Source organism: Pan paniscus, chromosome 16 (genome assembly GCF_029289425.2).
Source record: "Pan paniscus chromosome 16, NHGRI_mPanPan1-v2.0_pri, whole genome shotgun sequence".
In the NCBI taxonomy this organism is placed as follows: domain Eukaryota; kingdom Metazoa; phylum Chordata; class Mammalia; order Primates; family Hominidae; genus Pan; species Pan paniscus.
This window is the reverse complement of record NC_073265.2, coordinates 39,738,727-39,762,474: the sequence shown is the minus strand read 5'-3', so window position 1 is coordinate 39,762,474 and position 23,748 is coordinate 39,738,727. Positions and strand designations below refer to the sequence as shown.

Sequence of the window (23,748 nt, the reverse complement as noted above, 5' to 3'; positions counted from 1 at the left end):
TATTTTTAGTAAAGATGGGGTTTCACCACATTGGCCAGGCTGGTCTTGAACTTCTGACCTCAAGTGATCCACCTGCCTCAGCCTCCCAAAGTGCTGGGATTACAGGCATGAGCCACCACACCTGGCCTCCGCTTACATTTTTAAAGTCTTATTGTATGACCTCTAACATATGATCCTGGAGAATATTCTGCATGTGCTTGAGAATAATGTTTATTCTGTTGCTATTGGATGGAATATTCTGTTGCTATTGGATGGAATATCTGTATATGCCAGATCTGTTTGGTCTAAAGTATAATTCAAGTCCAGTGTTTCTGTATTTTTTGTCTGGATAATGTGTTCATTGTTGCAAGTGGGGTATTGAAGTCTCCTACTGTTACTGCATTTCAGTCTCTCCCCTCATATTAATTAGTAATTGCTTTATATGTTTAGGTACTCTAACATTAGGTGCATATATATTTATAATAGCTATATCCCCTTGATGAATTGACCATTTTATCATTATATAATGACCTTCTTTGTCTCAGTTTACAGTTTTTGACTTAGTCTGTTTTGTCTAGTTATGGCTACCACTCTAGCTTTCTTTTAGTGTCCATTTACCTGGAATATCTCTTTCCATTTCTTCACTTTCAGTCTATATGTATCCCTACTGCCTCTCGTAGCTAGTATATAGTTGGGTCTGTTTTTTGTTTGTTTTTGATTTGGAGTCTCACTCTGTCGCCCAGGCTGGAGTGCAATGGCGTAATCTTGGCTCACTGCAACCTCTGCCTCCTGGGTTTAAGCAGTTCTCCTGCCTCAGCCTTCTGAGTAGCTGGGATTACAGGCGCCCGCCACCACGCCCGGCTAATTTTTGTATTTTTAGTGGAGATGGGGTTTCACCATGTTGGCCAGGCTGGTCTCTTTGGGCAGTCTGGTCTCGAACTCCTGACCTCGTGATCCGCCTGCCTCGGCCTCCCAAAATGCTGGGATTACAGGCGTGAGCCACCACATCTGGCATGTTTGTTTGTTTGTTTGTTTTATCCATTTACACTTAAGGTAATAATTGATGTTTGCTACTGCCATTTTGTAGTTTTCTGGTTATTTTGTAGAGCCTTTGTTTCTTCCTCTCTTGCTGTCTTCCTTTGTGATTTGATGGTTTTCTGTGGTGGTATGATTTGAATCCTTTCTTTTTAGGTTTTTGCTTTGTGGTTACCATGGGGATAACATAAAACATCTTTTACTTACTACAGGCTATTTTAAGCTGATAACAACTTAACATTTTAATAGCAATCAAAAACTATACTTTTACTCCCCCTCAACATTTTATGATTTTGATGTCAAAATTTACATCTTTTTGTAATTTGATTGATACGTTAGCTTTAGTACATTCATTTGAACTGCTTTTATTAATCCATTGTGTAAGTATCTATCATTTCTCCTGTTGCTGGGCAGTTAGGTTATATCAAATATTTTGCTTTTAGAAACAGTACTGTAGAATGCATTGACACACACTTAACATGTGAAATTTGTTTTTGTATATGTGTATGCATATGTATGTTTTACCAGACAAGAGAACTACAGTCCTAAATCTCTCCTTTAATCTATTAATGCAGTAACTTACATCAACTGATTTATTCTTTAATTTTGTTTTTGCTAAAAGTGTTAAAAAATATATATATACACATATATATTTTACATCTATTATCACAATTGAGAAAGTAACCTATAATTTTCTTTCTTAAACTGTCCTTTTCTGTTTTGGGGGGTCAGTCTTATTAGAATAAGCCTCATAGTCTGGGTGCGGTGGCTCACACCTGTAATCCCAGCACTCTGGGAGGCTGAGGCAGGCAGATCATCTGAGATCAGGAGTTCGAGACCAGCCTGGCCAACATAGTGAAACCCCGTCTCTACCAAAAATACAAAAATTAGCCGGGCGTGGTGGCACATGCCCATAATCTCAGCTACTTGGGAGGCTGAGGCAGGAGAATGGCGTGAACCTGGGAGGCAGAGGTTGCAGTGAGCCGAGATCGCGCCACTGCACTCCAGCCTGGGCGACAGAGCAAGACTCCGTCTCAAAAACAACAACAACAACAACAAAACACAAGCCTCATAAAGTGAGTTTGTCACTCTTTTCTCTGGCACAGATTGTATAAAATAAAAATCTGTTTCTTGAAAATCTGGTAGAATTGAACAGGAAAACCATCTGGTCTTGGAATTTCGTTTTTCTTGGTGGGTAGATTTTAAAATACTGACTCAGGCTGTTTTAGCTATTATAGGTCTAGTCAAGATTTCTATTTCTTCATGTTTTTTAAAAAATACTTTGTTTTTTTTTTAGACTGTGTCTCTCTCTTTTTCCCAGGCTGAAGTAGTGGTGCACAATCTCGGCTCATTGCAACCTCCACCACCTGAGCTCAAGTGATTCTCGCATCTCAGCCTCCTGAGTGGTTGGGACGACAGGCAAGTGCCATCATGCCCAGCTAATTTTTTAAAAGAATTTGTAGGCCAGGGGTGGTGGCTCACGCCTGTAATCCCAGCACTTTGGGAGGCTGAGGCAAGCGGATCACGAAGTCAGGAGATGGAGACCATCCTGGCCAACATGGTGAAACCCCATCTCTACTAAAAATAAAAAAAATTAGCTGGGTGTGGTGGCATGCGCCTGTAATCCCAGCTACTTGGGAGGCTGAGGAAGAATCACTTGAACCCAGGAGGCGGAGGTTGCAGTGAGCCGAGATCGCGCCGCTGCACTCCAGCCTGGTGACACAGCGAGACTCCCATCTCAAAAAGAAAAAAAATTGTAGAGACAGGGATTCTCCATGTTCCTCAGGCTGCTGTGGAACTCCTGGGCTTAAGCAGTCGGGCTGCCTCGGCCTCTCAAAGTGCTGGGAATACAGGTATGAGACACTGCCCTTGACCAAAAATAAACTTTATTGAAGTGAAACATATATACAGAAAAGTACACAAACCATGAGGATAAAACTTGATGGATTTTCAAGTGAACATACCCATGTAACCAGCAGAACAGAGTTTAAACAGAATGTTACCAGCACCCTAACTGTACTTGTACCTGCCTTCGAGTCTGGAAAACCACTGACTTCTGGCAGGACAGATTTATAGATTTTTGCCTGATTTTATGCTTCGTATAAATGGAATTGTACAGTATATCCTTTTTTTGTGTCTGGCTCCTTTCATTCAAACTTATGTAATGTTCATCCATATTGTTGTTTATATTATAATTTATTCATTCTCATTGCTGTATAGTATTCCATTGTATGAAAATACTACAATTTAGTAATTCATTCTACCATTCAGGAACTTTTGGATAATTACTAGCTTTTGACTAATGCAAAGAGGGTTGCTATAAACATTCTTGTTTTTTGGTGAACATAGTGTACACAGTTCTTTTGAGTACATACCTAGGAGTGAAACTCCTGGTTAAGAAATATGCATATGTCTGGCTTTAGTACATACTGCTCAGTAGCTTTCCAAAGCGACTGTACCAATTCATATCCCCACCAGCAATGACTGGAAGTTTCAGTTGCCTTAAATCCTTGTTAACACTTGGTAGTCTTTTGTTCGTTTTGTTTTGGCCCTTCTGGTTGCCCATATAGTAGAATGGCATTGTGGTTTAAGTATCTACTTAAATTTGTATACTTTCTTTTGTGAAATGCCTAAACAAGTCTTTTATTCTTTTTCCTATTCTGTGGCCTGCCTTTTTCTTATGGAATTGTAGTTCTTTTTAAATCTTGAGTGTACATTTTTAAATTACCTTCTGTGGCTTGATTCTTCACTCTTTTTTTTTTTTTTTTTTTTTTTTTTTTGAGACAGTTTTGCTCTTGTCTCGAACTCATGACCTCAGGTGATCCACCTCCTTCAGCCTCCCAAAGTGCTGGGATTACAGGTGTGAGCTACCGCGCCAAGCATACTTTTTCATTAAATATTTTAAAGATATATCCATATTGTTGCATGTGGTTATAATTTCACTAGCCTATGATGTATATTGTGTGAATATATCATAAATTATCCATTTTCCTATTGATTGACATTTCATTGTTTCCAGATTTTTGCTGGCATGAACAACATTATGCAGACATTCCTGCATATATATGTGCATAAGAGTTTCTCTCATGTATATACTTAGGAGTGAGGTCACTTAGATCATAAAGTATGTGCTTGTTTAACTTTCTACAAGTGATTATACCAATACATACCCCTACCAGGATCGTCAGACTTCTTAATTTTTGCCATCTAATGGATACAAAATTATCTCATTTTAGTCTTTCCTATTCTATGAAATATTTGTCTTTTGCACATTTTTTACAAACTGGGTTATTTTTCTTCTTATCGATTGGAAAGAGTCATTTACATGTTCTAGATCCTTGTTATATGTTACATGGGTTAGAAATAACTTCTCTGTTTTTGGTTTGTTGTACATGATCTTTTTGTTTCCCAACTTAAATAAAAAGAAGTTCTTAGAGATAGTTCACATACCACAAAATTCACCTTAAATGTGTTCAGTTGTGTTTTTTGTTGTTTTTGTTTTGTTTGTTTTTGAGACAGAGTCTGGCTCTGTCGCCCAGGCTGGAGTGCGGTGGTGTGATCTCGGCTCACTGCAACCTCCACCTCCTGGTTTCAAATTATTCTCATGCCCCAGCCTCCCAAGTAGCTGGGATTATAGGTGCACCACCATGCCTGGCTAATTTTTAAAAATATTATTAGTAGAGATGTGGTTTCACCATGTTGGCCAGACTGGTCTGGAACTCCTGACCTCAAGTGATCTGCCCATCTCAGGGCCTCCCAAAGTGCTGGGATTACAGGTGTGAGCCACCGTGCCTGGCCAGTTCAGTGGTTTTTAGTACATTCACAGAGTTGTGCAGTTATCACCACAGTCCAGTTTTAGAACATTTTCGTTATCCCCAAAAGAAACCCTGTAACCCGTTCCTTCTCCCCCAGTCCATAGCAACGACTTATCTTCTCACGGGCACTCTCTCTCGATCTCTCGCTCTCTATTTTTTTTTTTTTTTTACAGAGTCTTGCTCTGTTGCCCAGGCTGGAGTACAGTGGCATGATTTCAGCTCACTGCAACTTCCGCCTCCCAGGTTCAAGGGATTCTCGTACCTCAGCCTCCCGAGTAGCTAGGACTACAGGTGTATTTTTGTATTTTTAGTAGAGGTGGGGTTTCACCATGTTGACCAGGCTGGTCTTGAACTCCTGACCTCAAGTGGCGCACCCACCTCGGCCTCCCAAAGTGCTGCGATTACAGGCATGAACCACTTCTCCTGGCCTCTACTTTATATTTCTATAGATGTGCCTATTCTGCGTATTTTTAAAATTTTATTTATTTTATTTTTTGAGACAATATCTCACTCTTGCTCAGGCTGGAGTGCAATGGTGCAATCTCAGCTCACTGCAGCCTCAACCTCCCTGGCTCAAGTGATCTTCCCTCCTCCCTCCCTCGAGTAGCTGGGACCACAGGTGCGCACCACCATGCCCCAATAATTTTTGTGTATTTTGGTTGAGATGGGGTTTTGCTATATTGCCCAGGCTGGTCTCAAACTCCAGACATCAAGTGATCCACCTGCCTCGGCTCCCCCAGGTGCTGGGATTACAGGCGTGAGCCACAGTGCCTGGCCTATTCTGGGTATTTTAATAAACAGAATCATAGAATATATGACCTTCTGTTTTTATTTTCTTTTATTCAGCATAATGTTTTCAAGTTTCATTCATGTCATAGCATGTATCTGTACTTCATTCCTTTTTATTGCCAAATAATATTCCATTGTATAGGATATACCACATTTCCTTAATCCATCCAGTGATGGACATTTGGCTTGTTTCCACTTTTGGCTGTCATCAGTAATGCTGCTATGAACATTTATGTACAGGATTTTCTGTAAACATGTTTTCATTTCTCTTGGGTATATACCTAAGCGTGAAATTTCTGGGTCATATGGTAACTCTGGTTAATTTTTTGAGGAACTGCCAAATTGTTTTCCAAAGTGGCAGCAGCATTTTACGTTCCCACCAGTAATGTATGAGGTTCCAGTTTCCCCACATCCTCAACCGAACTTGTTACTGCCTCTCATTTTTTATTCTATCCCATACAAAGTAGGTATGAACTGGTATGTCATGGTTTTGAGTTGCATTTTCCTAATGACTAATGATGTTGAGCATCTTTTCAAGTGCTCTCTCTCAAGTTTTTAAAATAAAACTTTGCAAACATTCAGAAAATCTGAAAGAATTGTACAGAGAACATTGGTGTACATCGGCCGGGCACGGTGGCTCACGCCTGTAATCCCAGCACTTTGGGAGGCCAAGGCAGGCGGATCACGAGGTCAGGAGATTGAGACCATCCTGGCTAACACGGTGAAACCCCGTCTCTACTAAAAATACAAAAAAAATTAGCCGGGCATGGTGGCAGGCGCCTGTAGTCCCAGCTGCTCAGGAGGCTGAGGCAGGAGAATGGCGTGAACCCAGGAGGCGGAGCTTGCAGTAAGCCGAGATAGCGCCACTGCACTCCAGCCTGGGAGACAGAGTGAGACTCCATCTCTAAAAAAAAAAAACAAAAAACAAAACATTGGTGTACATTTCAGCTAGATTCAGTTATTAACATTTAGCAGTGTATACACTTTTATTACTTTCACTCTCTATACATATATATGTGCACATCTATACACACGTATATCTAACTTTTTGCTGATTTAAATCTTGTATCATGACACTTCATAGATCAAAATACATCCCTTAACCACATTCTTCTACATACCCACAATAGCAGAATTATACGTAAGAAAATTTAAAATTCCATCACTCATATTCATAGATTCATATTCAAATATCAATTGTCACAAGGTTTTTTTTTTAGTAGCATTTTTTTTCAAAGACCAGAATCCATCCAGAATTCACAAACTGCATTTGGTTGTTGTATCTTATTGTAATTGCTGACAATCAAGTTTTAATTTGGTTGGAACATCAATCTTTTCTAGTTAGTCCTTTTCTGTGTCTCATTTAAGAAATCCTTTCCAACCCTGGAATTACAAAGATATTTACCTACATGTCTTCCAAATATTTAAATTGTTTTGCACTTCTGACAAAAATGTAGTATAAATTAGGGATTCAATTTCATTTTTCTGCATATGAATAACCAAATGTCTCAGCCTCCTCTTTTCCTCAGTAACGTATAATGCTGGTTTTCCTATGCTGTGTGTGTCTGTTGGTCAATTTGTTCACATTTGGGCTAATTCCATACTGTATTAATTATAGCTATAAAATATTAAATTTATTAAATTAATATTGAATTAATTCTTAATTTAGCTTATGAATATTAATTATAGCTATAGCTTTGAAATAAATATTGATATCTGGCAGAGCAAGAACCATCATTATTCCCTAAGTCATTACCATCACAACTTTATTCTTATTTTTCAGTAGTATTTCGATTATTCCTGGCCCTTGTCAATTTCTGTAAAAAATATAGGTGTGAGCCATGTATTTCTCTTCAGTCATTTTGGTAACTTATTCTCCAGATATTTGTCTATTTCATCTAAGGTCTCAGTTGGCTGGCATAAAGTTTTTAGGGTATTAACAATAAATTTATTCAGGATCTGTAGCTATTACATGTTTTTTCATTTTTAATTTTATCATTGACTTGTCTCTTTTTTTTTTTTTTTTTTTTTGAGATGCAGTCTCGCTCTGTCGCCCAGGCTGGAGTGCAATGGCACGATCTCAGCTCACGGCAAGCTCCGCCTCCCAGGTTCAAGTCATTCTCCTGTCTCAGCCTCCTGAGTAGCTTGGGACTACAGGCGCCCGCCACCATGCCCGGCTAATTTTTTGTATTTTTAGTAGAGGCGGGGTTTCACCGTGTTAGCCAGGATAGTCTCAATTTCCTGACCTGGTGATCCGCCTGCCTCAGCCTTCCAAAGTGCTGGGATTACATGAGCCACCGCGCCCGGCCGCCTTGTCTCTTATTCTCCAAATCTTACTATTGACGTCCAAGTTACTATTTTTGAGAGAGGGTCTCACTCTGTCTCCCAGGCTGGAGTGCAGTGGTGTGATCTTGGCTCACTGCAACCTCTGCCTCCCAGGCTCGAGCCATCCTCCCGCCTCAGCCTCCCAAGTAGATGGAACTACAGGCACAACACCATGTCCAGCTAATTTTGTAATTTTTTTTTTTTTTTTTTTTTTTTTTTTTGGTGACGGAGTCTTGCTCTGTCGCCCAGGCTGGAGCACAGTGGCGCGATCTTGGCTCACTGCAAGCTCCGCCCCCCGGGTTCACGCCATTCTCCTGCCTCAGCCTCCCAAGTAGCTGGGACTACAGGCGCCCGCCACCGTGCCCAGGTAATTTTTTGTATTTTTAATAGAGATGGGGTTTCACCGTGTTAGCCAGGATGGTCTCAATCTCCTGACCTCGTGATCCGCCTGCCTCGGCCTTCCAAAGTGCTGGGATTACAGGCGTGAGCCACCGCGCCTGGCCTGTACTCTTTTTTTTATAGAGATGGGGCTTTGCTATGTTGCCCAAGCTGGTTTCAAACTCCTGGACTCAGGCGATCCATCTGCCTTGGCCTCCCAAAGTGCAGGGATTATAGGCATGAACCACTGTGGCAGGCTAACATCCAAATTATTTTGTCTTAAAACACCAACTTTTACCTTTTTTTAAATCTTCTGTATTACATCTTTGTTTTCTGCTTTATGGGTTATTCCTCTTACAGTGTTATCTCTTCCCTCTACTCTTTTAGGGTTTATTCTGTTATGTTTTAATGTTTTAAACTGAGTGTCCAGTGTATTAACACTCAGTCTATCCTTTAAGATATAAGCATTTAAAACTACAAATGTCTATCTGCCACTTTCTCTGCCTTTTTTTATTATAGAATATTTCAAACATATACAAAATTGGACAGCATAACAAACCTCCATGCATCCATCAACTAGCTTGCTGAAGCAAGATATTTGAATATAAAATAAATGATCAATTCATCTTAATACTGACCCACTCTCTTCTTGGCATCGTATTATTTTTAAGACATTCTCAGACATCAGTGCATCCCATGTTTTGATATAGTATTTTCGTTACTATTTACTTCTAAGTGTTTTACTTTTATAATTTATTTATAAAGTTACTTAGAAGTGTTTTTTTAATTTCCAAAAGTATTGATTTTTTGTGGGGGTATCATTTTGTATTGACTGCTAATTGTATTGTGTTCAAAGACTAGGGTCTAAATTAAACTAATCTTTTTTTTTTTTTTTTTTTTTTGAGACAGAGTTTTGCACTGTTGCCCGGGCTAGAGTGCACTGGTGCCATCTCGGCTCACTGCAACCTCCGCCGCCCAGGTTCAAGCGATTTTCCTGCTTCGGCCTCCTCAGTAGCTGGGATTACAGGCAGCCGACACCATGCCCAGCTAATTTTTTGTATTTTTAGTAGAGACGGGGTTTCTCCATGTTGGCCAGGCTGGTCTCGAACTCCTGACCTCGTGATTCGCCTGCCTTGGCCTCCCAAAGTGCTGGGATTACAGGCATGAGCCACCGTGCCCGGCCTAAACTAACTCTTTTACATTTGTTGAGACAGTGCACTTCTATTTCAGGAGTCAGATACTCATCTAAGTATATATTGTAAAAGCTGTATCTATACTAATATTTTTGTCTGCTTGATCAATAGTTGAAATCTTCCATTATGATGGTAGACTTGTCAAAACGTCCCTATAGTTCTGTCATTTGTTTTTAACAAGTCTGTTTTGTTAGGTAGGTAGCAGTTTCAAATTATACAATTTGGGTGATTTAAACCTTTTTTCATTATAAAGTGACTCATTTACAATGCTTTCTATCTTAGGGACCATTTTAGCTGATGTATAGCTACTTCAGCTTTCTCTTGGTCATATCTACCTACGACAAGTTGAGCATCCCTAATCTGAAAATCCAAAATGCTCCAAAATCTGAAACATTTTAAGCACCAACATGATGCTCAAAGGAAATACACCTTTTCTGAGTTCTAAATGTTATATAGTGCATAGAACTGGATTTGTTGTTGTTGTTGTTGTTGTTTTTGAGACAGAGTCTCACTCTGTCCCCCAGGCTGGAGTGCAGTGGCATGATCTTGGCTCACTGCAACCTCCACCTCCCAGGTTCAAGCAACTCTCCTGCCTCAGCTTCCCAAGTAGTTGGGATTACTGGCACGTGCCACCAGACCCAGCTAATTTTTGTATTTTTAGTAGAGACTGGGTTTTGCCATGTTGGCCAGGGTGGTCTGGAACTCCTGATCTCAGGTGATCCGCCTGCCTTGGCCTCCCAAAGTGTTGGGATTACAGGCATGAGCCACCACACTTGGCCTAAAACTGGATTTTTTTTTTTTTTTTTTTGAGATGAAGTCTCGCTCTGTCGCCCAGGCTGGAATGCAGTGGCACGATCTCGGCTCACTGCAAGCTCCACCTCCTGGGTTCATGCCATTCTCCTGCCTCAGCCTCCGGAGTAGCTGGGACTATAGGCGCCTGCCACCATGCCCGGCTAATTTTTTGTATTTTTGTAGAGATGAGGTTTCACCGTGTTGGCCAGGATAGTCTTGATCTCCTGACCTCGTGATCCGCCCCCCTCGGCCTCCCCAAGTGCTGAGATTATAGACGTGAGTCATCGCGCCTGGCTAGAACTGGATATTTAAAATCCAGTAAATATTTGGTAAATTTACTACATCCCATATATTTCAACTAGTAATAAATTCGGATTTACTTGTCGTCATCTTCTTTTGTGCTTATGTTAGCCTTATTTTTCTAATTCGGCAGTCCCCAACCTTGTTGGCACCAGGGACTGATTTTTGTGGAAGACAATTTTTCCACTGATGCGGTTTTTTTTCCATGGATGGGGGCTGGGGCGGGCATTTGGGATTAAACTGTTCCACCTCAGAAAATCAGGCAGTAGATTCTCATAAGGAGCATGCAACCTAGATCCCTCACATGCACAGTTCACAATAGAGTTTGTGCTGCTGTGAGAATCTAATGCAGCAGCTGATCTGACAGGAGGCGGTGCTCAGGGTAGGTTTGCCGCTCCCTTCCTGCTGTGCAGCCAGGTCCTGAACAGGTCAGGGACAGGCAGCCTGGGGGGGTTGGGGACCTTTGCTATGTTGTTTTCCCCTGTTGTTCTTGCTGCTACTAAACTGATAAAGCTTTCTTTATTTTCCCTCTACAACTTTGGAAGTTACACATTTTGATTCTTTAGTAATTATGCTAAAAAACTACAGCTTTCATACTTAAAGCCTAAAGTTAATCAAGATCTTTATACTCTGCTCCCAAAGAAATGGAAAGCTCTTAGAACACTGTAATTCTGATCACTGAACTACTGTTTTCAGCATTTTTTGTTTTTGAGACAGGGTCTCGCTCTGTTGCCCAGACTGGAGTGCACTAGTGCAATGAATCATAGCTCACTACAGTTTTGAACTCTGGGCTTAAGGGATCCTCCTGCCTCTGCCTGCCAAGTAGCTGGGACTACAGGCATGCTACTGTGCATGGCCAACTTTTTAATTTTTTTTAGAGACCAGGTCTCACTATGTTGCCCAGGCTGGTCTCAAACTCCTGGGCTCAAACGATCCTCCTGCCTTGGCCTTCCAAAGTGCTGGGATTACAGGTGTGAGCCACCATGCCCAGCCGGTTTTTATTCATTTTTTAATATGCCTCCAAAGGAGACATTATCATGGTTTTCTACTGTTCATATTGGGTTATATTTGCCCGGATCTTCATCAGTCTTTTTTGTTAATCACTGTCTATTATGTATCACTTCTTCCTTCATTGAGTTTTTAAAATTCATGTGGCATATATTTCAGTAGGCTTTTCAGTGAGGGTCTGTTATCCTAAAGTCTCTCAGTCTTTGAGAAGTCTTTAATTCACATTCATTCTTGGATGATAACTAGAAATCAAATTCTAGATGGACAGTTATTTTTCTCTATTATTTTGAAGCTACTGTATTGTCTCTGATTTCTATGGCTGCTATGGAGAACTTTTACCAGCAGGTTAGATTCTTGTGGGTAAACTCTTTTTCTTTCTGGTTGCTTTTAAGCTTTTTCTCTTTGTCTCTGTTGTTCTGCAGTATTATTTTTATTTATCCCTGGCTCGCTGCATTTCCTAAATGTGAAGATTCATGTCTCACTAATAATTTTCAGCCATTATCACTTTTAATATTGCCTTGCTCCCCTACTCTTGATTCTCTCCTCCTAGAACTTCTACAGGACATATGCTGAATATTCTCATTCAATTTTTCATGCCTCTTAACCCGTATTCTCCATCACTACTCCATTCTTGCTAATTTCCCCAACTTCATTTTATAGTTTATTCATTTTTTTTTTTTTTTTTTTGAGATGGAGTCTCACTCTGTCACCCACACTGGAGTGCAATGGCACGATCTTGGCTCACTGCAACCTCCACCTCCCGGGTTCAAGCGATTCTCCTGCTTCAGCCTCTCAAGTAGCTGGGATTACAGGTGCACGCCACCAGGCCCAGCTAATTTTTTTGTATTTTTTAGTAGAGACAGGGTTTCACCATGTGTACCAGGTTGGTCTTGAACTCCTGACCTCATGGTCCACCCGCCTCAGCCTCCCAAAGTGCTAGGATTACAGGCATGAGCCACCGCGCCCAGTCCGGTTTATTCATTTTCTGTGTCCTAATATCTTCATTAAGTTAATTTCCAGTACAGTTGTACCTCAGTATCTGCAGGGAGTTGGTTCCGGGATCCCTTTGACTACCAAAATCCACAGATGCTCAAGGGCCCTATATAAAATGGTGTCTTTTCTGGTGTTTTTTGTTTTTGTTTTTTTGAGACAAGGTCTCATTCTGTTGCCAGGCTGGAGAGCAGTGGCTCAGTCACAGCTCACTGTAGCCTCGACCTCCTGGGCTCAGGTGATTCTCCCACCTCAACCTACCAAGTAGCTGGGACTATAGGCACGTGCCACTATGCCTGGTCAATTTTTGTATTTTGTGTAGACAGGGTTTTGCCATGTTGCCCAGGCTGGTCTACAACTCCTGGGCTCAAGCAGTCTGCCCACCTCCATCCCCCAAAAACGTTGGGATTACACGTGTGAGCCACCATGCCAGGCCTGGAGTAGTATTTGCATGTAACCTATGCACATCCTCCCATATACTTTAAGTCATCTCTGGGTAACTTATAATATCTAATACAATATAAATACTATGTAAATAGTTGTTACACTGTATTTTAAAATATGTATATTTTTATTGTTGTATTATTTTTTCAAATCTTTCCCATCACATTAGTTGATTCTGAAGATGCAGAGCCCGTAAATATGGATGGCCAACTATGTTGTATTTCTCATTTCTGAAAATTCTATTTAGTTTCTAAAGTTTGTTTCCTTCTTCTAAATATATTTAAATATACTTTATTTGTAGCCTCTGCTTAATAATTCTATTATCTAAAGTCCTTGGGGGTTTAAATCTTATTGCCTTCTGACTCTTATGATAAATTGTCTCCTTGCATGTTCTATTATTTTGAATTGTGATCTCAACTTCATTGGGGTTTCATATGTGGATATCCTGTTAGGTCTGAGTTAACATGCAACAATCTAGAAATTCTGTTTCCTTCTGGCAACTGCCCTAGAAATACTTTTCATATTAAGTTCACAGGATTCTCAGACCACACAGGTAGTATAAATTTGAATCCCAAACTGGTGAAAAGGTAGGTCTATGGTGACAAATTCCCAGGAGTGACTTTTATTCTCTGTACCATGAGTCCAAGCTAACACAAGCACTAGAGGGTGGATTTTGTTTTTTAATCCTTCCATTGAGGGTGAATGTCTTTAAAGGTCCTGGCTTTGTATGTGGATCTCAATCCAACTTCTCACCTTGTAGGGGGGCCTAAGACTTTACCTCGAGTGTCCTTGCGTGACCTTTAAAACCCGAGCATACTGGTTACAGAGACTAGGGACTGTCTTTACGCCCAGGCAGTCACAAAGCATAAACCACACACCATACTGTTGTTAAATTTCCTGTTTAGGGCTCCGCCCAGGCTGGAATGCAATGGCACGATCTCAGCTCACTGCAACCTCCATCTCCCAGGTTCAAGCGATTCTCCTGCCTCAGCCTCCCAAGTAGCTGGGATTACCGGCATGCGCCACCATGCTCAGCTAATTTTTATATTTTTAGAAGAGATGGATTTTCACCATGTTGGCCAGGCTAGTCTCAAACTCCTGACCTCAAGTGATCCGCCTGCCTCAGCCTCCCAAAGTGCTGGGATTACAGGCGTGAGCCACCATGCCTGGCGGAACCTTGATCTTTTAAATGTGAATTTCAGATATTTCTATTACCTGTAAGGAGAGAGGTGGGGAAGACGAAGGTTGAAGGGAATATTGAATAAGTAACTCCTGTGTACTAGCCCTCAATACATGAGATATTTGATAACAGCTATACAAAACAAGCCATGTTAATAGATGAGAAATTAAAGCTCAGAAAGGTCAAATAATTTCGCTAAGGTCACAATGTACTATTACACCCGAATTCACGTTGAAATTAACTAGACAGATCCATTTTCATTCTGGACATGGTGGTGTATGCCTGTAGTCCCAGCTATTTGGGGGCCTGAAGTGAGAGGACTGCTTGTGCCTAGGAATTCATGTACAGCCTGGGCAACATAGCAAGAAACTGCTTCTAAAAATAAATAGGCTGGGTGCAGTGGCTCACGCCTGTAATCCCAGCACTTTGGGAGGTGGAGGCAGGTGGATCACTTGAGGTCAGGAGTTCAAGACCAGCCTGGCCAACATGGCGAAACCCCATCTCTACTAAAAATACAAAAAATTAGCTGGGCGTGGTGGTGCGTGCCTGTAATCCCAGTTACTTGGGAGGCTGAGGCAGGAGAAGAGCTTTAACCCAGGAAGCAGAGGTTGTGGTGAGCTGAGATCACGTCACTGCACTCCAGCCTGGGCAACAGAGCAAGACTCTGTCTCAAATAAAAATAAATAACTTTGGGAGGCCGAAGTGGGACGATCCCGAGGTCGAGATCGAGACCATCCTGGCTAACACAGTGAAACCCCATCTCTACTAAAAATACAAAAAATTAGCTGGGCATGGTGGCAGGCACCTGTAGTCCCAGCTACTTGGAAGGCTGAGGCAGAAGAATCGCTTGAACCTGGGAGGTGGAGGTTGCAGTGAGCGGAGATCGTGCCACTGCATTCCAGCCTGGGCAACAGAGAGAGACTCCATCTCAAAAAATTAAAAATAAGTTCACAAATAATCAATTTTCTTCCTCTACAGCAGAGGTCAGCAAACTTATTCTGTTAAAGGCCAAACAGTAAATATTTTAGGCCTCATAAGCCATATGGTATTGGCTGCAACTATTCAGTTTTACTGTTGTATCATTAAAGCAGCCACTGAAAAGTGTAAACAAATGAGCATGACTGTGTTCCCATAAAACTTTAAGGACATTGACATTTGAATTTCATAAAATTTTCACATATAACAATACTATTATTACTTGGATCTTTTCCCCAACCATATAAAAATTTAAAACCCGTTGCTAATGCATGGGTCTTACAAAAACAGCCTGGAGTTGACCCACGGGCCGTGGTTTGCTGACCCTTATCATACACCATAACACCTCCTTGGAAGTACACCTCTCTAATGCCTTTGTTCCAAACAATACTGGGTTAGGAAAGACATGGAAAAAGGAAAATGAGACACATTATTTTTTGTACCCTATGGGTGATTGAGGGGTTGTTGCTACATAGCCCCCTCAATTTGTGCTGTAGCAATATGCAGTTAAGATCCTTATTCTAATGTTAAATGTCTCTTCTGTGGCTTATCCTAACTTTAAAAAAAAAAAAAAGAAGCCATCTTACGTAAATGAACTTACAATTTTAAGACAGGGTCTCACTCTGTCACCCAGGCTGGAGTGCAGTGGTACAATCACGGCTCATTGCAGCCTCGACCTCCCGGGCTCAAGAGATCCTCCCACCCCAACTTCCCAAGTAGCTGGGACTACAGGTGTGCACCACTATGCCTAGCTCATCTTTTTTTTTTTTTTTTCCTTTAAAAGATATGGAGTCTCGCTATTTTGCCCAGGCTGGTCTTGAACTCCTGGACTCAAGCAATCCACCTGCCTCAGCCTCCCAGAGTGTTGGGATTACAGGTGTGAGCCACTGTGCCCGGCCTGAATTATCTTCTTATTGTAAAATTTCCTTTAATGCTTAATAGTTGATGTATATTAAGTGCTAACTAAATATTCACTGATAAACATTAATCAGGTGCTGCTAAATATTGTCTTTCTTTATTCACAGATGATAGTCAATGGGCACAACATATAAGTAGTTACAATGAAATGAGAAGCAATATAGCAGTCAGGCTATATGCAGGATTTAACAACAAAATTGTCACTTCCTTTTAATTTAGTATAAGGGACAATTTAAAAAGCATCTCTTGGCCCTATCATTTCTGTTCCAGTAGTTAGTGTTCATATGTGAATACTAAGTTTGACATTCCTTTCTCCCATAGAACCATTCTGGTGATTTGGAGGGTGGCCACTACACTGCTTTCTACAAGAATTCAGTCACCCAGGCCTGGTATAGCTTTGATAACACACGAGTCAGTGAGATTCCAGATACTTCCGTTCAAAATGCTATGGCGTATCTCCTGTTCTATAGTTGCCAGCCCTTTTCCATACCAATACAAAAGCGTTAAGAGCCAGGAAAATGGTGTTTCCTGAACACTGCAAAACAAGCAGTCAGCATCTGGTGGTAGAGTTTTGCTTGGTCATTAAACTCTTAGAACTTACTTGCATCATTAACATTTTTATGCCTTGTGGGCATGTTATACAACCTTTCATCTTAAGATAAATCTGTCGTCCAGAAGATGGGTCTTGGTTCACTGAAAAAGGCAGTGTGAATATAATGCAATGCTAATGGATGCAGGCCTTCAAAACACTGCAATTATATAGTGAGTTCAGGTTTCAAAATTCCGTTTTATCAGAAAATCTCTCACAATCATATATATTCAACAAATTATTTTCCAAAGATACTCATGAAGCTAAACAAAAATTATTTTTGTTCAAATGGCTCTTTGAGTTTAAGAATATGATTTGAATATATTTGATATAATAATTTAGCCAAGAAGTGGTCTCTTAGACTAATTGTAAAACATGAAAAGTTGTCAGCTTCACAATTTGAACCCCATCCTTTCATCTTCTCCCTGAGAGCCTGCTAATGATGGTCTCTTTCTGAAGCACTTTTAGAATCTTATTTTTATATGGAGTGTTTTACTGACTATATATATAGCAACTGAGTCCCTCGGTTAAATAAATTATAAGCTCCTTTAACCCTCTTAATACATCACTCTGTAAAGATGTAGTTTATAATGCAGTTCACTTTGCAATCATGCCTGACTCCCGGCATTTTTACTTTAATATTTAGAATGAATATTCTCAATATGTGAGAATACTAGTCTTGAAAGAATGACTCTGGGTGTTATTATATAGCACATGTGTATATAAAAATCTATGGTTTTACTGTCCTATATTTGATAATACAATACTAAAGACAGAACACCCACAGGGTTATAAATTATTTTTCTCATTAAGATTTTAATGTAGCTGTAAATGAAATTCTCATTTTAAAAAAATTAAAGTTTCCATTTTTTTTTAGAATAAAGATTTAGTGCACAAATACAGCCCAAAGCCAACAGAAAAATCGCTTTGCCCTGTCATTTCCCTAAGAAAGCACTGAAGTTTCTCAAAATAGGCTGAAAGAAAAAAAGCAATCCTCTGAGTTCTAGGTTTCACAAAAGGACCACGTGTTAAACTATGTACATCGATTTGATGTGCAAGTATGCAATAAATATGTACACATACATTCCTATCTGCTTTACATCATTCTAGAGTAGAGTATTCATAGTATATCAAGATGGGATTTAGAAATGTGGAAAGGCCATAACAGTGAAAAGGAAAAAAAAAGATAACAATGGTTTTTAGACCAGTCGAATAATAATGCTTAGCTAGTTAATTATTTTAACTTTGGAGCAGACTAAAAAAGTTGTTTTGAAATAAATGGTACCTGTAAGTAAGTGATGCTTACTGCAATACTTGTTAAATGTTATTTGTCAGCACTGACCGGAATTATATAGTGCTAGTAACACAGCTCCCACTGTCCTACAATTCCTCTAAATGGCCAGCTATAGCTACCATTATCTTGATAAGCATTTCAAGAGTTGTGTTGCTGAGCCTTTTAAAAGATAACTAGTTTATAACCTATGTCTCCTTATGTGGCTACATCAGTTACTCGTGGTCCCAATGAAGTATAAAAGAGGATATAAGCTGCTGAAGATTTCACAGAAGAAACAGAGATATCAGAAACTTCATGATCATCAAACTTAAACCACCGTTGTCTTGCTGCATTTTTACAATAGGCTGTGTAGTGGCCTCCATCCAGCCCGCCGTAGTGATTCTGTGCCAAACAAGATAGAAAAATCAATTCAGTTAAAATTGTTATTTAAAATACGCCAATAGTTTCAAAGCTTTATGTTGTTCTTACTCTTCCATGAGGTAGGAAACCACTTAAAACTTTTTTTAAACTTGCTTTGAAACAAAAAGTCTTCAGTTCAAAGAGATACTTACTGAAACAGAAAACAAATTATATTTCTTCAAATTGTTCTTTGGACCAATAACATACTGTGACAAGTCAAGATTTTCTAACGGGAAGTCCACAGATGTCTGTAATTTTTGTTTCCACCTGCCATCGTAGGAAAAACTGCAGAACAAAACATTACAATTACACTGACAGAGGAAGATACCAGGATGAATCCTCATTCATTAACATCTAGATTTTTAGCCAGGACTGTAAAATCCATTTCAAATACAAAGACTTGGAATTTTAGTAGTAGAGGAACCTGTTAAAGACATTTGGCTTCATTTCCATTTTACAAACAAGAAAACTGAGGCACATGGATATTTAATGATGTGCCTAAGGTCAAACAGCCAGAATGGTAGAGGTAGGACTATACTCTGGTCCAGCTACAACTGCTACATGAGTCTTCTAGGAAGGTAAGACCCACATGTTTATAATGCTGACCACCACAAAAGAAAGAATGACAGCTGCTCTCGAGTCAAGCTTGTACTTCAGAGGAAACTAGAGCCAGAAATTGAGAGTAGGAGACTACTGACTAAAATAATGTCATTCATTCCATTATTCTGGCATATTCTGCTCCTTTAAACATCAAAACAATGATATCTTGGTTGGTGTAATATGGTTATTTCATAATTTTGAAAATATTCAGCATTAAAAATTTTAGCAAATGTGTAATCACTTATAGAATGTTTATACTTCCAGAATCCTCAACTAGGACAATGGAAAAAACTAGCTTTTGTTAGAAAAATTTACACAAGAGAAATCTGAACATGTAAATTTGGAAATTAATATATGGAACTAAGAATCTCAATACAAGATAAAACATTTTTAACAGAAATGCTTTTTTGACACAAAAATTACAGCTCTCAATAAAAAAGTGCAACTTCCTTTAAAAAGTTTTTCAAATAATCAACTCAAAGTTCTTGAGTTACATGGATTATGTGATTATGTGAAGACCAAAGAATCAGCAAAAGATCTGGTTCGTGTTTTATAACTCTTGTCATTATTCCTTCTATTATAGGACTAGATCTTTTCCATCAATTGGAAAAATCTGGATGAAATTATTTCTGCACTTAATGGTATCATTAACATATTTTATCGTTAAAATACTTTAAAAATTATAAATTTTATTTAACACATAACTAAGTCTGTTATGCTTTAGTCTGCTGTTTGAATGTTACATTTCATGTGCTAATTTGTTTGAATTATACTGTAATATTTGTATACATTTTCACTTGATGCTTTGTAATTATTTAAAATTATAAGGAATTACATGAAATAGTGGTATTGTCATTTTGCTGTGGTATTGAAAACACTGAGGTGAACTAACAGTCTCATTTCTGCTTTATTTCCCTAGATCTACTGTAACCAGATAATCGTCCTTTGTTATGTGCCCATGGCAGGCAGTACAACAAGTATAAATTACACAGAACTTAAAATTCCCTCATTTAATTTCACTGAACAGGAGGACAAACTTTCCCCTTTACCGTTTCAGATGCACTAAAAGCACAGGTGGTAACTTCCAGATTTCTATCTTTTTTAGAGAATCCCGTCGAGCTCTGCAATGACTGCAGTAAAATCTGTTGTTATCTGTGAGTTTTTCTTCTTTGGAAAATAATCTAAGGCAATCCTGGCAGAAAGAAACAAGTAGCAGATACTCGTTAATTCGATTCTTCAATAATGTCAGAGAGCACCTATTTAGTTAGTCACTCTGCAGGCACCAGTGATTCAACAGCAATCTACACAAAAGAGTTCCTGCCTTCCCAAAGCTTGTGATCTAGTGAGAAGCATAGACAAGTGAACAATGACAGCACAGAGTGTGGTGAGTGCTACCTACAGTGTGTTGTGACAGGACACAGGAAAGCCCCTAACCTGGTCAATCAGAGAAACCCTGTTGGAGGAAATGACATTCTGGAGGTACTTTATCAACAAGCTTTTATATAAGAAACATTGTTGATACATGGAAAACAGGATATTTATTTGATATCCCCATGTAAAGCAAATGCTTATGAAAAGTAGGCCTAAGTTAGTCAACAACAGACAACTTTCCAAATTAACTTATAAAACTTTTTAAAAACATACTAACAATCCTGAAAGAATATTTAATAAAGGTATCTTTAAAAAAGAAATTTCTACTTCTTTCTAATCTATATAGGCCTAATTATAAAACAGAATTTATATTGAGTTTTACTGATAAAAGGTTTTTTTTTTTTTTTTTTTTTTTTAAGACGGAGTCCTGTTCTGTCCCCTAGGCTGGAGTGCAGTGGCGAGATCTCAGCTCACTGTAAACTCCGCCTCCCAGGTTCACGCCATTCTCCTGCCTCAGCCTCCTGAGTAGCGGGGACTACAGGTGCCCACCACCACGCCCGGCTAATTTTTTGTATTTTTAGTAGAGATGGGGTTTCACCATGTTATCCAGGATGGTCTCGATCTCCTGACCTCGTGATCCGCCCACCTCGGCCTCCCAAAGTGCTGGGAGTACAAGGCATGAGCCACTGCGCCCGGCCGAGTTTTACTGATAAAATGTTTGTAAGGGTAAAGACCAGAAATTTACATCTCTATATCCATAAAAACAGCATTTTTATCCAATAAATCATTTTCTCTCTCCCTCTTAAACTTACCTGTAATGTACATTTACTTGTGGATGCTAGTGGTAGAGACAAATACATGAAGGCCTCAAATGTCCTAGACTTTTTGTGACATGTGAGGCACTGTACTGTAGATTTGAATTGACCCTGAAAAAGTGCAACAATAATAGACTCATTGAGCTGCTTGTGTTTCTGCCAGGCATGTTCTGCAGCTTTAAAGTCATCAAGATGATCATTATTTTCTTCTTTATATCTCTTCCGATTATCAGCCTGGAAATAAGATGATTTAAGCTCTATATTAATATCTCAAAGAAAACACTTAAATATAAATTGAAAGAATAAAAGTGAATACAAACACTTGCCAGATTTAGAAACACCTGTAGTTCTCATAAAGGAGTTCTGATCTCACTGAGTGTGGCAAAAAATAATTCTAGCCAAAAATACCAAAAAAAACTCACTTTATTGAAGGAATGTGACTTGTTGAAATTTCCAAAATTTTTATTTAAAAAGCTGAAAAGGGCCAGATGTGGTGGTTCATGCTTGTAATCCCAGCATTCTGGGAAGCCAAGGCAGGAGGACTGCTTGGGGCCAGGAGTTCGACACCAACTTGTGCAACATAGTGAGACTCCCCCCACCATCTCTACTAAAAAAAGAAAAAGCTAAAAAGTTTGGTTTTTAGAAAAGATATCCCACATATAGCTGGGAATTACGGCTACAACTGGACATATATAATTTTGTTGCCCTAGCCTCTCTCTCTCTCTATGTATATATGTATGTGTATATATGTATGTATATATACGTGTATATATGTATATATACATGTATATATATATACACACAAATATTTTTGTGTAGGTGTGTGTGTGTATATATATATATATCTGTTCAGTGGTTAAGAATGGTGACCCCAAAATATGTGAGACAAAAAGTGCTAAAAAAGAAGTTGTAGTATGTAAATGGAGGGTGGTCATTTATGTATACATACATGCCTTTATAATAACTAGTCACATGAGTCATTTGGTTACATGGAGTAATTTTTTTTTTTTTTTTTTTTTGAGAAAGAGTCTCACTCTGTCGCCCAGGCTGGAGTGCAGTGGTCACTGCAATCTCGGCTCACTGCAACTTCTGCCTCCCAGGTTCAAGCGATTCTCCTGCTTCAGCCACCTGAGTAGCTGGGATTACAGGCACATGCCACTGCACCCAGCCAATTTTTGTATTTTTAGTAGAGACGAGGTTTTGCCATGTTGGCCAGGCTGGGCTCAAACTCCTGACCTCAGGTGATCCACCAGCCTTGACCTCCCAAAATACTGGGATTACAGGCATAAGCCACTGTGCCCAGCCAAGTAATTCTTATTTTAGAAGGATGTGTAAGAATAAAGGCATGTTCCACTTTCAGCAAGGGACTGGGAAAAAGAAAAGAATAAGGATATGTACAATAACATATACATATTATATAAACATAACATACAATAAAAATGCTCAAACTGTCTATAATCTTTTATAAGATCATTTGTTTATGATTTTACTTTCACATACATGTGGGTCACAAACTCCAATAACTATTTTAACATTTGCAAATTTCTCAGCAATACTGCTTGTTAATTAGTAAATACCAACTGTATATGCTTCAAATATTACACTTACCTGATGTTTTATAATTCTCTTATACAGTCACTATTTGAATAAACAAGCACTGAACTATCACCAACTAGAATTTTAAACTGCTATAAAAATACAGTGCTACTGAGCAACCCTAAAGAGTCTCTGCAACTTAGAAAAACCAAATTTCTTACTTTATTTAGATCTTCATGGAGACCATCCATTAGGAACAGAAGCAATTCTTGTGAATCTTGCTGACTGTATCCTGCAAACTGGTCATTGATCTTCCCAATGGTGATTTTAAAGTCCTTTGGACTGATATATCTATACTGTCCTGTCCACAGGGCTTTCATGATTATACCAAATTCTTCTGCCACTTCACCTTTATGCCCCAACAAATTTGACCTGTGCAAATAAAAGTTGTTACAAAAGACAATAAAGGAAATTTAAAAGTTAAGCAAGGTACAGTAGATTCTTGATGTTAACATGAAATTATTCACATACTGTAGCACTACATTAAACTACTTATTTATTTGCAGGCTTACCACCAGATTCTCATCTGAATCTGACTTGCTTACATCCCTTCAGCTTCCTTCTTTTGGCTGCAAGCCCTGCATGGTCTCCTCATCATCAACAGGCTCCAGTTCATGACAGCAAGGTTCTGCCTTCCGGCACTGCTCTCATCCTGTCTGTCCTTTACTAATCAGAGAAGGCTTTACTCTTTTTTGAGATAGGGTCTCATTCTGTCACCCAGGCTGGTGGAGTATAGTGGCACAATCACGGCTCACTGCAGCCTTGACCTTCTGGGCTCAGGTGATCCTCCCACCTTAGCCTCCCAAGTAGCAGGGACTATAGGCATGTATCACCACACCTAGCTAATTTTTGTAGAGACGGAGTTTTGCCTTGTTGCCCAGACTGGTCTCAAACTCCTGGGCTCCAAGTGATCTGACCACGTCAGCCTCCCAAAGTGCTAGGATTACCAGTGTGAGCCACCAT

The 23,748-nt window shown here is 39.5% G+C and overlaps 2 protein-coding genes across 10 annotated transcripts in view; one reads left to right on the top strand and one right to left on the bottom strand.

Moving 5' to 3' along the window:
- Positions 1 to 16,628, top strand: part of USP50 (ubiquitin specific peptidase 50) — a 49,319-nt gene extending 32,691 nt beyond the window's left edge. The window contains exon 7 of the mRNA XM_063596497.1: positions 16,443 to 16,628. Within this exon, the coding sequence (XP_063452567.1) occupies positions 16,443 to 16,628 (186 nt within the window). The remainder of the gene's footprint in view (positions 1 to 16,442) is intronic.
- The window catches only part of USP8 (ubiquitin specific peptidase 8), a 76,946-nt gene continuing 69,394 nt past the window's right edge, over positions 16,197 to 23,748 (bottom strand). For all 9 annotated transcript variants that reach the window (XM_024925692.4, XM_024925689.4, XM_055098942.2 and 6 more), the window contains 5 exons: positions 22,947 to 23,157; positions 21,187 to 21,423; positions 20,053 to 20,195; positions 18,556 to 18,688; positions 16,197 to 18,385 (listed from right to left, as the gene is read on the bottom strand). In XM_024925692.4, coding sequence (XP_024781460.1) covers positions 18,200 to 18,385; positions 18,556 to 18,688; positions 20,053 to 20,195; positions 21,187 to 21,423; positions 22,947 to 23,157 — 910 coding nt within the window. In that variant the 3' untranslated portion in view covers positions 16,197 to 18,199. The remainder of the gene's footprint in view (positions 18,386 to 18,555; positions 18,689 to 20,052; positions 20,196 to 21,186; positions 21,424 to 22,946; positions 23,158 to 23,748) is intronic.